Here is a 16,850-nt window from a genome sequence, read left to right as displayed (position 1 = left end):
GTGTAATAATCTGTCTAAGACCTTCTGCCATCTCCCTGCTTCCTCCACTTTACCTTCCCTCCACTTGTCTTCGTGTCATTCACAAATTTGGCCATAAAGCAATCGATTGCGTCAATCAAATCATCGACATATAATGTAAAAAGAAGTAGTCGCAACGTCGACCCATGCCAAACATGACTAGTCACCGGCAGCTGGTCAGAAAAGGCTCCTTTTATTCCAACTCTTTGCCTCCTGCCTACCGGTCCATCTTTTATCAATGCTAGTATCTTTCCTGTAATACCCTGGGCTCTTACCAAGCAGTCTCATGTGTGGCGCCTTGTCAAAGGCCTTCTGAAAATCCAAGTCCACAACATCACCGATCTTCCTTTGTCTATCCTGCTTGTTATTTCCTCAAAGAATTCCAACAGATTTGTCAAGTAAGGTTTTTCCTTAAGGACACCATGCTGGTTTTGTCAGGGGAGTCCAAGTCCCCTGTGACCTCATCCTAAGTAATTGACTTCAACATCTTCCCAGCCGCTGAGGTCAGGCTAACTGGCCTACAATTTCCTTTGCTCTGCCTCCCTCCCTTCTTAAAGAGTGGAGTGACATTTGCAATTTTCCATTTCCCCGGAACCATGTCAGAATCTGGTGACTCTTGAAAGAGCATTGCTAATGCCTCAGCTACCTCTTTCAGAACCCTCATATCAATCCATCGGGTCCAAGTGACTTCTCAGTTTCCCAAGCACCTCCCTCCTAGGAATAACAACCGCCCCTGACTCTCTGAGCTTCCGCCACACTGCCAGTGCTTTCCACAGCGAAGGCTGGTGCAAAATACTTATTCAGTCTGCCCGCCCTTTCCCATGCCCCCCATTAATATCTCTTCAGCATCATTTTCCAGCAGCCCAATACCTACTATCACCTCTCGTTTACTCTTTATATATCTGAAAAACTTTGCTATCTTTTTTCATAGATTGCTAGCATACATTTATATTTCATATTTTTTCCTGTTTATTGGTTTTTTGGTTGATATTTGAAGGTTTCCCAATTCTCTATCTTCATTAAATGCCCTATTTTTTGCTTTTATGCTGACTTTGACTTCCCTTGCTGGCCACGGCTGTAATATCCTGCCTTTAGAATGCTCCTCTGGGAGTATCTCATTCCTATCTCATTCCTTTTAAATTGCTCCCAGAAACTCCAGTCATCCCTGCCCCTTCTGATCAACTTTGGCCACTTCCTCTCTCATGTCTCTGTAGTTCCCTTTAGTCCACTGTAGTACTGATGCATGCTTCTCCCTCTCAGATTGCAGGGTGAATATATTATAATCACTGCCTCCTAAGGGTTTCTTTACCTTAAGCTCCCTAATCAATTCTTGTTAAATTTGCAACAGACAATCCCATAATTGTTGATTCCCTCGAGGGCTTAACTACAAGTGGCTCTAAAAAGCCATTTTGTAGGCATTTTATCTCTTGGGATCCAGCACCAACCAGATTTTCCCAATCCCCCGTGAATATCTTAACATTACCTTTATGACATGCTTTATTTATCTCCCAATGTAATTTGTAAACCTCATCCTTCCTACTGTTCAGAGGCCTGAATATAATTCCCATCAGGATCTTTTTACCCTTGTGGTTTCTGAACTCTACACAAAGGGATTCTACATCCTCTGATCCGATGTCAACTCTTTTTAAAGAGTTGGTTCAATTTCTTACCAACAGTGAAGAAGTGTGAGGTTATCCACTTTGGGAGTAAGAACAGGAAGGCAGATTATTATCTGAACGGTGTAGAGTTAGGTAAGGGAGAAATACAAAGAGATCTAGGAGTCCTTGTTCATCAGTCACTGAAGGTGAATGAGCAAGTGCAGCAGGCAGTGAAGAAGGCTAATGGAATGTTGGCCTTTATTACAAAGGGGATTGAGTACAAGAGCAAGGAAATCCTCTTGCATTTGTACAGAGCCCTGGTGAGACCACACCTGGAGTATTGTGTACAGTTTTGGTCTCCAGGGTTAAGGAAGGACATCCTGGCTGTAGAGGAAGTGCAGCGTAGATTCACGAGGATAATTCCTGGGATGTCCGGACTGTCTTACGCGGAGAGGTTAGAGAGACTGGGCTTGTACACGCTGGAATTAAGGAGATTGAGAGGGGATCTGATTGCAACATATAAGATTATTAAGAGATTGGACAAGATAGAGGGAGGAAATATGTTCCAGATGCTGGGAGAGTCCAGTACCAGGGGGCATGGTTTAGGAATAAGGGGTAGGTCATTTAGGACAGAGTTAAGGAAAAACTTCTTCTCCCAGAGAGTTGTGGGGGTGTGGAATGCACTGCCTTGGAAGACAATGGAGGCCAATTCTCTGGATGCTTTCAAGAAGGAGCTGGATAGGTATCTTATGGATAGGGGAATCAAGGGATGTGGGGACAAGGCAGGAACAGGGTATTGATGGTAGATGATCAGCCATGATCTCAGAATGGCGGTGCAGGCTCGAAGGGCCGAATGGTCTACTTCTGAACCTATTGTCTATTGTCTATTGTTTATTACAGAGCCACTCCACTCCTTTGCCTACCTGCCTGTCCTTACAATTCAATGTGTATCGTTGGGTTAAGCTCCCAATTATAATCCTCTTTCAGCCATGGCTCAGCGATACCTGAAATGTCGTCCCTGCAAATCTCTAATTGTGCTACAAGATCATCTTTATTCCGTGCAATCAAACATAACACCTCCAGTCTTGTATTGGTCACCCTTTTCAGTTTGGTCCCCCTGTTACACTGCAGCTCATCCCATTGTTGCACGACACTCTGCCTCTGCTTGTAAACCAACAGGCTGTCACTCTGTTTCCCACCCCCCAGCCAAATTAGTTTAATTCCCCCCCAACAGCTCTAGCAAGTCTGCCCGCAAGGGTATTGGTCCCTCTCCAGCTCAGTGAAATCCATCCCTTCCCCAGAAGAGATCCCAGTGATCCAGAAATCTGAAACCCTGCCCCATGTACCAGATCTTCACCCACTCTTTCATCTGTGCTATCATCCTGTTCCTACCCTGACTGGCAAATGGGACAGACAGCAATCCGGATCCGGGTCACTACCCCGGAGGTGCCGCTTTTCAGCCTTTTTACCTATCTCCCTGAATTCTCTCTTTTCCTACCTCTGTCATCGGTACCAATACATACCAAGACGTCTGACTGCTCACCCTTTAGAATGCCATGGACCCGATCCAAGACATCCCTGACCCAGGCACCCAAGAGGCAACATACCACCCGGGTGTTTACCCCTCTGACTATCATTACTGCAGTCCTCTCCTTCCCACCATCACCTTCACTTCTGACTTGGTACCAGAGATCCGGTCACTGTGGCTCAGTTCCCCCACCCCCCTCAACAGCATCCAAACTCTTTACCGATGGGAACAGCTTCGGGGGTTCTCTACTGGCTGCCCATTTCCATTCCTTCTCCTGACAGTCACCCCTTTTCTTGCCTCCTGCAACTTCAGGGTGACTACCCCCCCTGTGGTTCCTATCTATCATCTCCTCAAGTTTCCTGTACGAGCTGGTGAGCAGCAACTCCAGTACCCCAACACATTCTCCAACCCCCTTCTCCTCCCATCCTCCACTTTCCTCTGTCCCCTTCCACCCGGAGGGTCGAGCGCAGACTGGGCGGAGTAGTTAATCCGGTGAACCCCGGGGTTGTTCTTGCACCCACCCGGCAGTAACTTTGGGCAGGAAGGACACCTTCCAAATGGTGCCTCCTCGTGCAATTGGATCCTCGATTTCCTCACTTGCAGACACCGGGCAGTTCAGATTGGCGACAACAGCTCCTCCACGATCTCCACCAGCGTGGGTGCATCACAAGGCTTTGTGCTCAGCCCCTGCTCCACCTATGTCTGTGTGGGTCAGCACAGCTCCAATGCTATATTCATGTTTGCTGACGACACCACTGTCACAGGCTGAATCAAGTATGGTGACAAATCAGCATACAAGAGGGAGATTGAAAATCCGGTGCTATAACAACAACCTCTTATCCAATGTCAGCAAGACCGAGGAGCATTTATAGACTTCAGGGGGAAGAAATTAGAGATCTCTGAGTCAGTTCTCATCAGAGGATCTAACGTGGCAAGGGTCAGTGTTTAAATTACTCCGTGTTATAATTTCAAACAATTTTTCCTGGCTTGGAAGTGCCATTATGAAGAGAACATGGCAACACCTCGACTTCCTTCAAAGTTTGCGAAGGTTTGGCATGGCATCTGAAACTTGGCCAACTTTTACAGTAGTGAAGAGTGCATTGACGGGCTTCATCCAGCCTGACGTGGAAACACAATACCCTTGAACGGAAAATCCTACAAAAAATCCCACCATTGAGCGCATCCTCACGGAGAGCAGAGGCAGGAAAGCAGCATCCATCATCAGGGACCCCACCACCCAGGACATGAGAGCCTCAGGACTCACACCACCAGCTTGAGGAAGAGTTATTACCCTCAACCATCAGGCTCTTGACCCATAACTTCACTTGTTCCACCATTGAAGTGTTCCCACAACCTATGGACTCACCTTCAAGAATTCTTCATCTCATAATTTATAACATTATTGTTTCTTTGTGTGTTTGCACAGTTGGGGCTCGTTGGCACTCGGATTGAATGCCCAAGTAGGTGTCGTCTTTCTCTGATTCTATTATGGATTTATTGAGAACTCCATTTGCATGGGACTCCTGCCGTTGTACTCTCACTCCCTCCCTACCGTTGTCCCATCCCTCGTCTCAACTCCCCTCCTCCCTCCCCCTTCCTTGATCCTTCATGCAGTTCCATCTTCTATTTTCCACACTGTCCCCATCATCTTTCACCTCTACCCCGCTCCATGAAACTCCCCTCCCATTTGCCATCCCCCTCCACCATCTCTGCACTTCACCACCATGCCGTTCCCCTTTCCCTTCAAAACCCTCCCACCACTCCACCTCCTGCCAGACATACTCAACCCCACCCACCTCTCACCACCCCTCCCCTAACTTCCCCTCCTCTCCCCTATCCATCCCCTCCACCCAACCCCTGTCCCCTCTCCCTAACCCTCCCACTCCATCATCCTCTATCTTCCCTCCTCCACTCCCCCTCCCTCCCCTTCCTTCACCTTCCTCTTCCCTCACCCTCCTCTTCCATTCCCTCTTTCCTCTCCCATTGCCCTCCCCTACCCCTCCACTTTCCTCTCCCGTTCCCCATTCCACTCCCCCTCCCCTTGCCCCTTCCCTACCCCTCTTCTCTTTACTTCCCCCTCCCCATCCCTCCCTTCCTTACCTCTTTGCTTTCCCCACCGCTTCCTTTACCCCTCCCCATCCTTTCCCATTCCAATCTCCCCTTTCCCTATCCACTTCCCTCCCCTTCTGCTCCCCCTGCCCCATTCCTTTCCCACCTTTGCTCCCTTACTCCTCCCTTCCCTTCTCCCCTTCCACCTTCTGTTCCATTCACTCTTCTCCTCCCTATCCTTCCTCCTCCCCTTCCCTTCCGCCTTCTCTCCTGCTCCTCCCCTTCTCTGCTTCCCTATCCCTTCTCTTCTCCCTTTTTCCTTCCCCCTCCACTCTTCCTTTCCCTCCTCCAACCCTTCCCCTCTCTCTCCTCCACCCCTTCCCCCTCCCCCTATCCTCCCCTCACCCCATTCCGCCCAATACCTCCCTTCCCTTCTTCCCTACCCTGCTTCTCTTCCCTTCCCCATCCCCTCCTTTCACCCCTTCCCTAACCCCCTCCACCTACCCTCCCCTACCTACTCTCCTTCCCTTCTCCCTTCCCTCCCAGTCTCCCCACTCCTCCTCTTCTCCCCTGTCCCCTTCCCTCCTCCTCTATCTCCCCCACTACCCTCCTTCTGCCCATTACCCCTCTCCCTCCTCCAACCCTACTCCTCTCGCTCCACCCCTTTTCCATCTTCCCCCTCTCCCCCTCCCCTACCCTCCCCACCCCATTCCGCCCTCTCCCCTAACCCTCACCCTTCCCCTACCCTCTCCCGTCCCTCCTCCCACTTACCCTCCTTTGTCCCTCCTCCACACCCTTCCCCCTCCCTCAGTCTTCCCCGCACGACCCCGTCCCCCCTTCATTCTCCCTCTCCCCTCTGTCCCCCCTCCCTCAGTCTCCCCCCCCCGGTCCACTCCCCTTCTCCCTCCTCCACACCCTTCATTCTCCCTCTCCCCTCTGTCCCCCCTCCCTCAGTCTTCCCCCCCCCCGGTCCACTCCCCTTCTCCCTCCTCCACACCCTTCCCCCTCCCTCAGTGTTCCCCGCACTTGACCCCGTCCCCCCTTCATTCTCCCTCTCCCCTGTCCCCCCTCCCTCAGTCTTCCCCCCCCCCGGTCCACTCCCCTTCTCCCTCCTCCACACCCTTCCCCCTCCCTCAGTGTTCCCCGCACTTGACCCCGTCCCCCCTTCATTCTCCCTCTCCCCTGTCCCCCCTCCCTCAGTCTTCCCCCCCCCCGGTCCACTCCCCTTCTCCCTCCTCCACACCCTTCCCCCCTCCCCGTCTCCTCCACTCCCTTCCCCCCTCCCCGTCTCCTCCACTCCCCTTCTCCCTCTTCTACCTCTCTCCCCACCCCTCTCCATCGTCCAGCTCCCTTCTCCTCCCCGTCTCCCTATCCCGCTCCCCTCCCCTCCCCCTCCCCTCCCCTTCTTCTCCTTCCCCTCCCCCTCTGCCCACTCCCTTCTCAATTCCCTTTCTCTCTCCCTCCACTCTCCCCCAACAGATCCACACTCCGGCGTTGTCAGTAGTATTTTATTGAGTCCAAGGTATTAAGTTTATAGACGAGAGACGCGCGGACACGGCGAGCGGCCGCCCCACCCTCCAGCCGTGAGGAGAGGGCAGACCGGGGCGTGGGTAGTGTGGGGTGGTGGAGGGGAGCCGGGGATCTGTTCACTCAGGCAGGAAGGACACGTCCGGGAGGTACCTCCGATCGCGGGGAATCCCCGCCGCTGCCCCCATCCCTGAGAGGCTCCCCCGCCCCCTTGGACGGCCCATCGGCCCGTCGCTCGGAACCTGTCCCCCCGGACCCTCCTCCTCCCCCAGCCGCTTGACCCGCAGCAGGTTGGGCGCCGCGGGGCTCAGCTCCGGGCTCCTCCGCACCCTCCGGGCACCTCCTGATGCTCCGGCCGCCTCGACCTCAGCCAGGAGCCGGCCCAGCACGTAGCGCATGGCTTCCTCCTCCTCGCCTTCGCCCTGCTCCTCCTCCGCCTCCTCTCCCCTCCCCCGGGCTGGCACATAGACTTGGCTCCGGGCCGCCGGCTCCTCGTAGTCCCGGTAGCCGCCCCTCGGCCTCCCTTCGGCCGGGTAGTCTTCGGCCAGCCCCAAGTCCCGCCAGGCCCGCAGCAAGCGGCTCAAGTAGACGGCCTCCCGCTCCTCCTCCCTCCGCCGCCGCTCCTCCTCCGCCAACCGCCGCAGGGCCTGCTCCAGCGGCTCCGGTCCCAGCGCCAAGCCCAAGGCCAGCCGCTCCAGCTGCTGCCGCTCACCGGGGCCCAACGCTGGGGGCATCGCCTCGCTCGGCGGGTAGGCCAACATGCCGGCCTCGTAGGGCAGGGCTTCTCTCCGGTGGCGAGTCAGCGACGCCGGCTCCGGCATGGGGGAGAGGGGCTGCGGGGGTGGAGAGAGACAGAGCTAGTGTTAGTAGGGTGAGGGGAGAGGGGCTGGATGAGAGAGAGAGAGAGAGAGGGCTGAGGGTGGGAGCTCGACCTCCAGGGGTCCCCAACCTTTTATGCCACGGACCCCTACCGTGAACCGAGAGTCCCGTGGACTCCAGGTTGGGAACCGCGGGAGAGTGGGGAAAATCAGAATCGGGTTTACTATCGCCTACACATGTCCTGCAATCTGTTCTTTCCCGGCAACAGTACACGACAATAAAACTGAATTATAATAAGCGTATACATGGAAATAAATTAAATCCGTAATACAGAAAGAGAGGGAAACTTGCTGAGGTAGGGTTCTTGGGTTCAACGTCCATCCAGAAATCGGATGGCAGAGGGGAAGAAGCTGCTCCTGAATCGTTGAGTGTGTGTTCAGGCAATGAGAAGAGGGCATGTCCTGGGTTCCTTACTGATGGACGCTCCTGATTTGAGGCATCGCCTTTTGAGGTCTTCTGGCCAGTGCCCGTGATGGAGCTGACTCTGCAGCTTTTCTTTCCAACACTGTGCATCGGAGCCTCTGTATCAGACGGTGATGCAGCCGGTTCGAATGCCCGTCCCGGTATATCCTGTTTACTTATTGAGCACAGCGTAGAACGGGCCCTTCCGATCCTCTGTACCCAGCAACCCCCCGAATCACGGGACGATCTACCAACTGATCGGTCTTTGGGAGGAAACTGGAGCACCCGGAGGAAACCCTCGTGGTCACGGTGGAAACATATAAATGTCTTACAGACATGGACGGGAATTGAACCGGCCAACATGCTGGTACTGTAGAGTGCATCTGCAGAAATTTGCATGTGTCTTTGGTGACATACCGGATCGCCTCAACATTCCTAACTTCCTCTCGCCAGAGTGCACAAAGTGGGACAAATCAGGAGGACGAGGGTAACGAGGACTTAGAGTTCGTAGGGACCGGGGCAGGAGGAGATTAGTCGGGATGGGGAAGGATGAGGGTGTCGATGGAGGAAGGTGGGGTGAGGGACTAGGGCAGAGAGAGGAGTCAGTAGGGTGGGGTAGGAGGTGGCAGTAGGGGGAGGTATAGAGGAAGAGGGATAGGGAGAAGCGCTGGGGTAGAGAGAGTGTTATTGTAGGTGAGATGAGGGGCTGGGGAGAGAGAGGAGAGTTAGTGGGAGTGAGGAAGGAGAATCTGTGTAATGAGGACGGGAAGATAGCAGAGAGGGGCCGGGAGCGAGAGAGAGATGGCAGAGGTGTCTGGAGGGTATAGAGGGGAGGGGGAAAGTAGGAGAAGAGGAGCTGAGGAGAGGGAGTTGGAGAAACTCAAAGTGGAGGGGGGAGTCAGGGGAAGGGAAGGCTGATTAATGAGGTGAGAGAGATGGGTGGGTTCGAAGGAGGAAAGGGAAGAGGGCAGAGAAAGTGAGGAGAGAATTAGTGGAGGTGAGGGAGAGATTAGGAGAAGAGAAGGAGGAAGAGGAGGGTCACAGGAGCTAAGCAGTAAAGGTGAGGTGCAGAGGAGAGATTGAGGGGTGGAGGATGGAGGAATGAGAGAGATAAATAATATAATGTATTCAGATAGTGGAGGAAATGGAACTTGCACCACACGGTCCCATCACACGTTCCCAGGGTCAGACACAGAGTGAATCTCCCTCCACATCATCCCATCACACACTCCCGGGGTCAGACACAGAGAGAATCTCCCTCCACACCGTCCCATCACACACTCCCGGGGTCAGACACAGAGTGAATCTCCCTCCACACCATCCCATCACACACTCCCGGGGTCAGACACAGAGAGAATCTCCCTCCACACCATCCCATCACACACTCCCGGGGTCAGACACAGAGTGAAGCTCTCTCCACACCCATCCCATCACACACTCCCGGGGTCAGACACAGAGTGAAGCTCCCTCCACACCATCCCATCACACACTCCCGGGGTCAGACACAGAGTGAAGCTCCCTCCACACCGTCCCATCACACACTCCCGGGTCAGACACAGAGTGAAGCTCCCCTCCACACCGTCCCATCACACACTCCCGGGGTCAGACACAGAGAGAATCTCCCTCCACACCGTCCCATCACACACTCCCGGGGTCAGACACAGTGTGAAACTCCCTCCACACCGTCCCATCACACACTCCCGGGGTCAGACACAGAGTGAAGCTCCCTCCACACCGTCCCATCACACACTCCCGGGGTCAGACACAGACTGAATCTCCCTCCACACCGTCCCATCACACACTCCCGGGGTCAGACACAGAGTGAAGAGCTCCCTCCACACCCGTCCCATCACACACTCCCGGGGTCATGACACAGAGTGAATCTCCCTCACACACCGTCCCATCACACACTCCCGGGGTCAGACACAGAGTGAAGCTCCCTCCACACCGTCCCATCACACACTCCCGGGGTCAGACACAGAGTGAATCTCCCTCACACACCGTCCCATCACACACTCCCGGGGTCAGACACAGAGTGAAGCTCCCTCCACACACCGTCCCATCCACACACTCCCGGGGTCAGACACAGAGTGAAGCTCCCTCCACACCGTCCCATCACACACTCCCGGGGTCAGACACAGAGTGAAGCTCCCTCCGCACTGTCCCATCACACACTCCCGGGGTCAGACACAGAGTGGAACTCTCTTTCGTCTTCACCGTCTCATCATGGACTCCTGGTGTCTGGCACAGAGGAACCGTCGTGGAGGGGGTTGGGCTCGTGATTAAAAGTCGCCACCCCGGTCAATGAGAGGGCTGCAGGGGGGCGTGACGTCAACATCCGGGCTGGGATGGCTTTGCATTTTGACCGGTTGCCGTGGAGACGGCGGCTGTTTGCGTAGTTAACAGCAAACACGCTGATAAAGATCAGTAAACAACTCAGGGTAGAGCCGGGGGGAGGGAAGGGGGCTCAACCCAATGCAGAGAAAGTCTGAGTTGGCAGGGCGTCTACGCAGTGCTGCGGGAGGGGTGCCGAGGGGGCTCTACACCGTGGAGAGTTGGTGAAGGAGTAGGAGGGGAGGTGTAATAGCTTGTGTTGGGATGCTCCCCACTTACCTGCGTGGAGTCATTCCACACATTCCGTATCCCCCACATTGGCTCTTGCACTCCACATCCGTCACATTACCTTCCCCCCTATCTACAAGTCAGGAGCGTGACGGGGCACTCCACTTGTCTCGGGTGAGCGTGGCTCCAGGAAATCTCGCAGGAGCTCGACACCCGTCCGGGGCAGAGCAGACTGCCAGTCTCTGAAAAGCTCGGTGTCTGACAGAGGGAGACAGAGATGGGGCAGAGACACACATGCAGAGAGGCAGGTGTGTGAAAGAGAACCTCAGAGAGAGAGAGAGAGAGAGAGAGAGAGAGAGAGAGAGAGAGAGAGAGAGAGAGAGAGAGAGAGAGAGAGAGAGAGAGAGAGAGAGATGGACAAGGGCAAAGAAGCAGTGAACAAGAGAGAGAGAGAGAGAGAGAGAGAGAAAGAGAAACAGAAAGAAGTGGAAATGGTGTGGATGAAAGAGAAGCAAGAGAGATAGACAGAAAGGGATGGGGGTTGACAGGAATAATAAATCAGCCATGATGGGATGGAACAGACTCAATGGGCTGAATGGCTTAATTCATCTCCTATATCGTATGGTTTTATGGTCTAAACAGGGGGATAGAAAAAGAAACAAAGAGCGAGAGACACTGTGCATGTGAAGGAGAGACTGAGAGGCAGCATTTCAATTGATTTGTTTACAACGAGGAGAGTCACGTAAGCATCTCACTGAAAACCTCAGACACCTGTTGTTAAAATGTCTCCCTTTTGCACAACTGCAGGTTATAGAGGAAAAAATGTTGTTAGAAGGCACTGCGCTTGCTCTGTCATCATCAGAGAGAGAGAGAGAGAGAGAGAGAGAGAGACGCACTGCGAAATGTTTGTTTCTTGGGGGACAAAAGCAAAAAAATGAAACGGAAGGGCGAGGGAATGAGAGACAGTAAGTGAAAGGGTGAAAAAAAGAGGAGCACAGTGAGTGAGAGAGGAAAAGATAGTGAGGGAAGGAACGATGGAGTGAAGGAAGAAATAGAGTGAAACAGAAGAAGAGTTAGAAAGGGAGCGAATGAGTGGATTAGAGATGGAAGAAGTGAGAGAGATAGAAGAGAGGGCGGAGGAGTTAGTGGGGTTTGGAGACAAAGGGGGCAAAATATAGGGGAATGAGCAAGGGAGTGGGGAAAGGTGAAATTGGACGGGAGAGAATGAAGTGGGGGGAGATAAAAGAGTGGGCATCTATGTAGCGAGGGAGATGAAGAGTGAAGAGAGAGATGTATAGAAAGAGAAAGGAACCAAGGAAACGTGAAAAAAGAGGAAGAAAATAAGATGTAATTGTAAGATTGAGAGAAAATATGGCGAAAGAGAGAAAGGAAAAGAGAAAAGAAAGCATAAGGGAGGTAGAGAGGAGGTTTAAGAGATGCAGGGAGAAGTGCTCACGTACAGGGAAAGTACAAGACAGAGGCATCGAGTGCCTGGGTGGTTTTCAGCACTGCGGACAGCAGCCGGTCAAGGACTGGGACCGGCGACGTGACTGCGCAGCAGGTTCGGGGACTGGGACCACCGACGCATTCAGCACCGCGGACAGCGCTCATGCGGGGGCTGGGACCGGCGAGACGCCGCTGTGTTCGGCAGGGGCAGACAGCAGCCGTCAGCGGCGACACAACACCAGACTGTCCCCTGTGGGACCCTCCCTGCTCTCAACCCCATGGCATTTCTCCAACTTACCTTGCTCTTGGCTGGTTGCAAGGAACTGAGGGCGAGGCAAAAGGATAGAAGAAGCGAGCACAGACCCGGGCCCATCATCTTGAGTGAGGCTGCCCTTGGCTGGCGGAGAGGGTGGAGCGAGCTGAGCGGAACGAGGGACAAAGCAGAAATGGGCAGCGGAGAGTGGGAAGAGCCAGGCACCCAAAGCAGCGGAGGGAGGGATGGAAGTGGGGAGGAGACCGAGCTGAATCATTCAGTCAATCACTCGGTGTTGGGGGGGTGGGGGGGATGTTGTCGTGTGAGCGAGAGTGAGATAAGGAGGAAGAGAGAGAGAGACAGAAAGAGAAAATTAGAGAGAGAGAGATAGTTACTCAGGCAGATGGATAGATAGATAAATAGATACACAAATGAACAGACAGGCAGAAATACAAAAAGATAATGACTGTTGGATAGGTACGTAGAGAGATAATCTTCGTGCCAAAAGAACCAGCCACCTTCTCATTCTCTCCACGTTTATACTCCCAATGGATCCCACCAGATTAATTCATCCCACCATCCACATTCCCAGTGGGACCCCGCCCTTCTCAATCACGCCATTGTCAACACTCCCAATGGGACCCATCTTTTGCCATTCACTCCCAAAGTCCACACCCACAATGGACCTCACCCCATCCCATTCATTCCCATCGTCTACTCTCACAACAGGACCCACCTCTTCCCATTCACTGCCACCGTCCGCACTCCCAGTGGACCCACTCTTTCCCATTCACTCCCAATGGGACCCACTCTTCCCATTCACTCCCAATGGGATCCACTCCTTTCCATTCACTCCCAATGGGATCCACTCTTTCCCATTCACTCCCAATGGGGCCCACTCTTTCCCATTCATTCCCAATGGGATCCACTCTTTCCCATTCACTCCCAATGGGGCCCACTCTTTCCCATTCATTCCCAATGGGGCCCACTCTTTCCCATTCACTCCCAATGGGACACCACTCCTTTGTATTCACTTCTCAATCGCTCCCAGTGGACTGTCTACTTCTCATTCACTCCAACCACATTTCAAATGAGACCCTATCATTTCTCATTCACCCCAACCGTGGACACTCCCAGTTAGACCCCAGCTTTTCCCACAGTCCACACCTCCATTGGAACTGCACCAATTCACATTCACTCTCCCAACGGAACTCCACCCTTTAACAATTCACTACCACCGCCCACTCTTCGAAAGGGATTCCACATCTTCCAGTCATTCCTACCATCACCACACTCCCAATAGGACCCCACCCTTTCTATTCACTCTCACCATCCACACTCCCAATGGGATCCAACCCCCCCCCCCCCATTCACTCCCACTGGGATCCCACCCCTTCCCATCATTCCCACTACCCACACTCCCAATGGGATACCGCTTTTCCCCATTCACTCCCACCATCCAAAGTCCCAATATGACTCCACCCATTCCCATTCACATCCACCGGCTGCACGCAATGGGATCCCATCTCTTCCCATTCACTTCCACCGTCCACACTCTCAATGAACCTTCCTATTCAACTCCCACTGTCCGCACTCCTAATGGGAACCCACCCCTTCACATTCCCTCCCCCTGTCCACATTCCAAACGGGGACCGTTGACACTCCTACCCTTTCATTCTCAATAAGATCTCATCCCTTTGCATTCACTGCCGGATGGCACCTCACCTTTTCCCATTCACTCCCACTGGCTGAACTCCCAATTGGACCCTGTGCCCTCCTATTCACTCTCACTGTCAACTCACCCAAAGGGACCTGCCTCTTAAAACATAGAAAGCTACAGCACATTATAGGCCCTTTGGCCCACAAAGCTGTGACAGACATGTAACCTGCTCTAGAAGCTGCCTAGAATTTCCCTACCGCATAGCCCTCTATTTTTCTAAGCTCCATGTACCCATCTAAGAGTCTCATAAAAGATCCTAATGTATCCACCTCCACCACTGTCACAGGCAGAGCATTCCACACCCACCACTCTCTGTATGAAAAACTTAACTCTGACATCCTTCCTGTACCCATTTCCAAGCACCTTAAAACGATGCCCCTTCATGTCAGCCATTTCAGCCCTGGGGAAAAGCCTCTAACTATCCACACGATCAATGACCCTCATCATCTCGTTCACCTCTATCAGGTCACCTCTCATCCTCTGTTGCTCCAAGGAGAAAAGGCATGCTCATAAGGCATGCTCCCCAATTCAGGCAACATCCTTGTAAATCTCCTCTGCACTCTCTCTATAGTATCCATATCCTTCCAGTAGTGAGGTGACCAGAACTGAACACAGTACTCCAAGTGGGATCTAACTAAGGTTTTATACAGCTATAGCATTATCTCACAGCTCTTGAACTCAATCCCACGGTTGATGAAGGCCATCACACTATACGCCTTCTTAACTATACTGTCAACTTGTGCAGCAGCTTTAAGTGTCCTATGGACATGGACCCCAAGATCTCAATGATTCTCCGCAGTGCCAAGAGTCTTACCATTAATATTATATTGTTACGTACCCCATAACTGGGTGTCTGACCAGCAGAGAAAGAAGAATCCGTTGGAGTCTGGTGGTACCAAACTAAAGGTGTTTATTAGTAAACTACACAATACAATATCAAAAATGCAAATATACATATAAAACAAGTTAGCAGTTATAAATCTAAAAGTATGGGAATAATAATAATCAATAATAAACAAGCTCTATCGATGTCTAGGGGTAAATGAATTGTCATAGAAAAGTATAGAGTTCAGTTCATAAATGCTGAAGTAGTTATGGTTGTGTTGAAATCATTGGACAGAGAGCGAACGAGAGGTAACAGCTACAGCAGCCAAACCTTCTTTTGCTTTCTTAATCCATCGTATCGTTGTGGTCATTCAGTTATGACCCCTCTGGTCTTCTGCTAGACCGTTCTTCTGTGGTGGACTCATCACTCTGGCATGAGTGGACACACACACAAGACCCCACCGGCCCTGCTGTAACACAGTGAGCTTTACTGACCGATCTCCTGGTTCAGTCTCCGAAACTCCCACCTTTCCTGTGGGTTCCCAACACTCAGTAAGTGTCCACTGGGGTGTCTGAAGGGTGTCTCTCCAGACCTGTCTTTTTATCCCCACTCACGGGGTCTCAGCTATCCATCAACTCTGAATGACTGTGTCCATCAAATCAGGCCACCCCTGCTGTCTCCTGAGGAATGGTAAAGAGCAAAGTACAGTCCTTGTAGTAGAAGATAAATAATCCAGGAAGAGTCATAATACAGTAAATCAGCAGTCTCTCTCCCCCTCTTATCTGTAGCAAATGTTCTTGCCTGGGCTTTATCTCTCTCTCTCTCAATAGCAGCATAGCAACAGCAATAGTTCATAGTTCTCAGTGGGGGGTTGGGAATGGTTAACTCTGCACCCCATTGTCCATCAGGTCTGTCCATCACTCATAACAATATTCTGTCTTCAAATTTGACCTACTGAAATTAACTACCTCACACTTTCCAAGGTTGTCAAGCCAAGGGCTGGTAGTGGGGACAAGCTCCCACCACCTAAAAGTGCTCACGGCATGCGCCTCAAATAGTCTCTGACAACCAAGTCCAACTCCTGGCCTTCTCGCGTGGCTTACCCTCTAAGCCTGGCAGAACCATTTCTACTGACAGGAGAAGGGGCAAAGGTGGGTCCTGGTGCTCTGAAAACCAGTGCTTTGGGTAGATGGAACTCATCAGCCTGGGAAGGCAGTCCATCTGAGAGAAAACTCTGTGTTCAACCTTCTGCTGTCTTGCGGCCGTACTCACTCACGGGAAAGGCTTCGGGAGTAAACCCTGAGGACAAATCCGGAGCTGGAGTCCCTAAGGCAGTCCGACGTTGCCTTCAATCTCATTCTGGCAACTCCTGCGATGACTCTGGTGCCAAGCTGTATCGGCCCTCGCCCTTCCCTTGGACAACATCAGTGGCGTGGAGAGGGGAGACCGGCAGCATGGGCAACTGCCAGTCTCCCATACCACCCTGCCCAGGCCTGAGCCCTGGAGAGGACACTCCAGTAGGATTTCCAGTCACAGATCCATGGTCTTGTGAATCTAACAGATGCCACCACACTTAACTTGGCGGAACTCCATCTGCCACTTTTCAGCCCAGTTCTGCATCTTATCGATGTCCCGCTGTAACCTCTGTCAACCATCCAGACGATCCACAACACTCCCCACTGTTGTATCATCAGCAAACTTACTAACCCATCCTTCCTCTTCCTCATCCGGGTCATTTATAAAAATCACCAAGAGGAGGGGTCCCTGCAGAACACCACTGGCCACCATCCTCCATGCAGAATATGACCCGTCTACAACTACCCTTTGCCTTCTTTGGTCAAACCAATTCTGAATCCACAAATTAATGTCCCCTTGGATCCTATGCCTCATTATTTTCTCAATGAACCTCGCATGGGGAAGCTTATCAAATGCCTTACTGAATCCATATACACTACATCCACTGCTCTACCTTCATCAATGTGTTTTGTTACATCCTCAAAGAATTCAGTCAGCTTCAAAAGGCATGACAAGGCCATGCTGAC

The 16,850-nt window shown here is 52.4% G+C and overlaps 1 protein-coding gene across 1 annotated transcript; it reads right to left on the bottom strand.

The window, feature by feature from the left end:
- Positions 1–6,679: 6,679 nt before the first annotated feature.
- On the bottom strand, positions 6,680–12,437 carry LOC132386968 (proSAAS-like). Its single transcript, XM_059959327.1, has 2 exons — positions 12,308–12,437; positions 6,680–7,553 (listed from the first exon to the last, which is right to left on the bottom strand). Exons 1-2 carry the CDS (start codon positions 12,383–12,385, stop codon positions 6,840–6,842), a joined length of 792 nt encoding a protein of 263 aa, XP_059815310.1. The 5' UTR covers positions 12,386–12,437; the 3' UTR covers positions 6,680–6,839.
- Positions 12,438–16,850: the final 4,413 nt, after the last annotated feature.

Source organism: Hypanus sabinus, unplaced genomic scaffold, assembly GCF_030144855.1.
Source record: "Hypanus sabinus isolate sHypSab1 unplaced genomic scaffold, sHypSab1.hap1 scaffold_1438, whole genome shotgun sequence".
In the NCBI taxonomy this organism is placed as follows: Eukaryota; Metazoa; Chordata; class Chondrichthyes; order Myliobatiformes; family Dasyatidae; genus Hypanus; species Hypanus sabinus.
The sequence above is the reverse complement of the archived record's forward strand: the minus strand, read 5'-3'. Positions and strand labels throughout refer to the sequence as shown.